At 42.7% G+C, this 3,970-nt stretch overlaps 1 protein-coding gene across 1 annotated transcript; it reads left to right on the top strand.

The window, feature by feature from the left end:
- The first annotated feature begins 1,355 nt into the window (after window positions 1–1,355).
- LOC110525206 (golgin subfamily A member 6-like protein 6) lies at window positions 1,356–3,639 on the top strand. The gene is made up of 3 exons (XM_036974220.1): window positions 1,356–2,061; window positions 2,646–3,192; window positions 3,346–3,639. Exons 1-3 carry the CDS (start codon window positions 1,398–1,400, stop codon window positions 3,368–3,370), a joined length of 1,236 nt encoding a protein of 411 aa, XP_036830115.1. The 5' UTR covers window positions 1,356–1,397; the 3' UTR covers window positions 3,371–3,639.
- Window positions 3,640–3,970: the final 331 nt, after the last annotated feature.

The raw sequence follows: 3,970 nt of genomic DNA, 5'->3' as shown, positions 1-3,970 counted from the left end.
GAGCACAACAAACAGAAAGAGGTAGAAAGAAAGAGAATGGAGAAAATACCAAAACAGAGACAAGAAGAAGATGAGAAGAAGAAGGAGATGGAGAGAGAAGAAGAAGAGGAGAGACGCAAACAGAAGCACATAGAGATGGAAGAGGAAGAAAGAGAGAGGGAGAAAGAGAGACAGAGACAGATCAAAAGAAAGATAATGGAAAAGAGACAAAAACATATCGAAAGAGAAGAAGAGAGACAGAAAGAGATTGAAAGAGAGAATGAAGAAGAAAGATGTAAACAGAAGAAAATAGAGATGGAAGAGGAAGAACGAGAGAGGGAGAAAGAGAGACAGAGAGAGATCAAAAGAAAGATAATGGAAAAGAGACAAAAACATATCGAAAGAGAAGAAGAGAGACAGAAAGAGATTGAAAGAGAGCACTGAAGAAGAAAGATGTAAACAGAAGAAAATAGAGATGGAAGAGAAAGAAAGAGAAGAAGAGAGACAGAGAGAGATTGAAAGAGAGCACGAAGAAGAAAGATGTAAACAGAAGCAAATAGAGATGGAAGAGGAAGAGCGAGAGAGGGAGAAGAGACAGAGAGAGATCAAAAGAAAGATAATGGAAAAGAGACAAAAACATATCGAAAGAAAAGAAGAGAGACAGAAAGAGATTGAAAGAGAGCACGAAGAAGAAAGATGTAAACAGAAGCAAATAGAGATGGAAGAGGAAGAACGAGAGAGGGAGAAAGAGAGACAGAGAGAGATCAAAAGAAAGAGAATGGAGAAGAGACAGAAAAACATGGAAAGAGAAGTGAGACAGAAAGAGATTGAAAGAGAGAATGAAGAACAACTATTTAAACAGAAGCAAATAGAGATGGAAGAGGAAGAAAGAGAAGAAGAGAGACAGAGAGAGATCAAAAGAGAGAATGAAGAAGAAAGATGTCAACAGAAGCAAATAGAGATGGAAGAGGAAGAAAGAGAAGAAGAGAGACAGAGAGCGATCGAAGAGAAAGAGAGACAGAGAGAGATTGGAGAGAAAGAAAGACGACAACAGCAAGAGGAGAGAAAGATCATGTTTGAGAGTGATCAAGAAGAAGAAAATATATGGAAACAGAAGCAAATTGACATGGAGGAGGGAAGAGAGAGGGAGAACAAGAGACAGAGAGAGATAGAAGAGATACACAGACGACAACAACAAGAGGAGAGACAGAAACAAAAGGAGAAGGAGAAAGAAAGGGAGAAAGACAATGACAATCAGAGAGAGATGGAATTAAAAGATCAGCAACAGAAAGAGATGGAGAAAGAAAAGATGATTATGAGAGAAAGGGAGGAAGCAGGAAGCAGAAAGGAGGGGCAGAATTTTTTTGGGGGGGGAAATTGAGGGACAGAATGAACTGGAGATAGAACAGGAGAGAGAGATGGAAGAAAAGCAGGAAGTGATTAAGGAAGCAGAGGAAGAGTACAGGGAAAGAGAAGAGAGAGGAAAGGAAGTAAGCATGAAGAAACATGTAGTAGTTAATGTTAAAGCAAAAGCACGGGAAGTCTTCAATAGGCGTAAAGAGAGGAGGTTAGAAGTGTTGAAGGGGGAGCGAGAACACATAGAAAGAGGACAACAAATCAGGAGGGAGAAGGAGGAAAGACGGCTGGAGATGGAAAGAAAACAGGAGAGGGCAAGACAACAAGAGGAGCAGGATAAAAAACGAGAGATTGAAATTGCTAGACAGAAAGAAATGTTGAGACTAAGAGAGGAGGAGAGGCAGAGAGAGGAAGAGAGAGAGGAGGAGAGAAAGAAAGCCATTAAATGCCTTTTATCTTTAATCAGAGAGAGAGAAAAAATAATACAGGCAAAAAAAAGAGAGGAGATGGTGGAAGAGGAAAGAAGGGAGATCCTTGAGTACAAGAGGGGTGACTTAGAGGAGGAGGAAAAAGAAGATGACAAGGAGGACATTCTCCCACCCGATAAAAGTATCCGAAGGAGAGCCGTGGGCTGGGTGAATAAAAAATGGGAGAAGAGGAACCTCAGAAAGATAGAGAGAACGTATCAGAGAGAGGCTGAGGAGGGCCATAAGATCGTCCACATAGGTAAGACCTGTTTTCCCTCTACTTATGACATTATCCTCTTTAGTCTCCTCTACACACATAAGTTCCACACCAGTCATCATGTCGCATCATTGTTTCAATATAAAACTACTGTCCAAAGAATATGTTAGCTGACATGGCTCATTGAGTGACTGACTGACATAACAAGAAAAATACTGCTGATAACAACCACGTTTTTAAATGGTACCTTGTGTCATCTACTAGTCTAACTCTCAAGACTAAGTAGAGACCCAGAAAGAGTTCCTAAAAACACACACACAAAAACGTGTTTTGGGGGGATCCGGGGGCTACTAGTGGCCATGGGGCCCTAAGCGATCACATAAGCCCTGGCACTATACAAAGAATAGGTGCCATTCTGGACACATGTTCAACTTAGGGCCAGGTCAATTTGGGATGGGGATTATTGCACTTAATTCACAAATTCCATGCCTTGCTCAACTGAAAAGAGTAAATAATCAGTGAGATCCAATTGTGTTTTCTATTCTTCATTCCCTGTGTCCATTACATTTAAGTTGATACCAGATCCACTAAGTTGAATGTGAACTCTACTTCTTCTCCCCTCCCAGCCATCCCTGGACACACAAGGCTAACATCCACCATGACCCGGGCAGAGAGAGAGAGGGAGAAGAGGAAGGAGCTGCTGAAGGCTGAGGAGAGAAGGAAGAAGATGGAGGATTTCAATAAGCAGTGGAGAGAGCGGTCCCTGCTTAAAAAACAGACTCATCAACAACTGAAGGAGGAGAGGGAGAGGATGAAGGAAAACTACCTGGAGCAGATGAATCTGGAGGCTGATGCTCAAATCAACACCCGGTGTCTAACCACCCAACACAGCCACGATTACAACCACGGTCAGGAGTTGCCCGGGTGGGCCAATGGCCAACAAGTAAGCCAAGAGCCCACTGGATCTGCTGATGGCCACCAGGAAAGGCCAAGGAGGCAACAGGCATGGGCAGAGAACCAGGAGGGGAGTTCAGAGAACCAGCAGGAGGGGCCAGAGAACCATCAGGGGGGGCCAGACAGCCAGCAGCTAGAAGCTCCAGAAGAGGCTGAAACATCAGAGCGAATATCCAAGACAAAGAAAAAGCCAAGCATCTGGAAGAAAATTAGGATGAGGTAAAGAATGTTTAAACATCTATTCATGTTTTACACTGTTAATATACATGTCATCACTTTAAAAAGTGACATTATCCAAATGTGAGGGTTTAGTGTACATGCAACACACATGTAAATATATAGATACTTACCTGTCTCTGTGATGTCTTACAGCCTTCCTGACGTGCTGTCTGCCTAGAGCTGGAACTCGATGAAGCCACAGTTCCACTAATGTTACGTTGGTAATTAAAAGTGTCGCCCAATAATTCCTCCTCCTCTTTAAGTCATCGAGCCACATTTCCTCCTCAAAACATTATAGTCTCCTCAAGCCAGCAAGTATCCTCTTTATCAGGCAACAAACCATCGAAGGTCAGTGACCCTCCTCCCAAGAACAGAGACTCTCATCTGTATCCTAGTTAAATTCATCTCTGCTTACCACCTCTACAGTCCTAGAAAATATCCCAAAAATGGAAATAGTTTCAACAGAAGTCCTCCCCTCAGACCAGTGGCTCCACAGACCAGAGTTTCTCATCTGTATTCAAGTTGAATGCAACTCTGATCATTTCCACCACCTCTCCTGTTAAGGGGAGGTTCTGAAAAGGAGGTCTGGGAGGAGGTCTGCAGGTAGCCTGGACCGGACCGGTAGCAGCTAAGTTGCTGGCTCCATCCCCGGGCAGAGCTTCTCAAGTCAGGCCAGTGATGTTTGATGATGTCATTTTTGTTTGCAAAGTTTTACTCTTTAATAAAAGCATTTATTAAAAAAGCAATATTGTTGTTACGGTGTGGATTGTTTTGTTAT

This window comes from Oncorhynchus mykiss, unplaced genomic scaffold (assembly GCF_013265735.2).
Source record: "Oncorhynchus mykiss isolate Arlee unplaced genomic scaffold, USDA_OmykA_1.1 un_scaffold_422, whole genome shotgun sequence".
NCBI lineage: Eukaryota > Metazoa > Chordata > Actinopteri > Salmoniformes > Salmonidae > Oncorhynchus > Oncorhynchus mykiss.
This window is presented reverse-complemented; position numbering and strand designations above follow the sequence as displayed.

Bases quoted from the DNA above. Each gene is read 5' to 3' on its own strand.
- LOC110525206 (XM_036974220.1), top strand. From the start codon at position 1,398: ATGGAAGAAAAGCAGGAAGTGATTAAGGAAGCAGAGGAAGAGTACAGG. The intron at 2,062-2,645 runs GTAAGACCTGTT...CTCCCCTCCCAG, and splicing joins CCATAAGATCGTCCACATAG to CCATCCCTGGACACACAAGG. The intron at 3,193-3,345 runs GTAAAGAATGTT...GATGTCTTACAG, and splicing joins TGGAAGAAAATTAGGATGAG to CCTTCCTGACGTGCTGTCTG.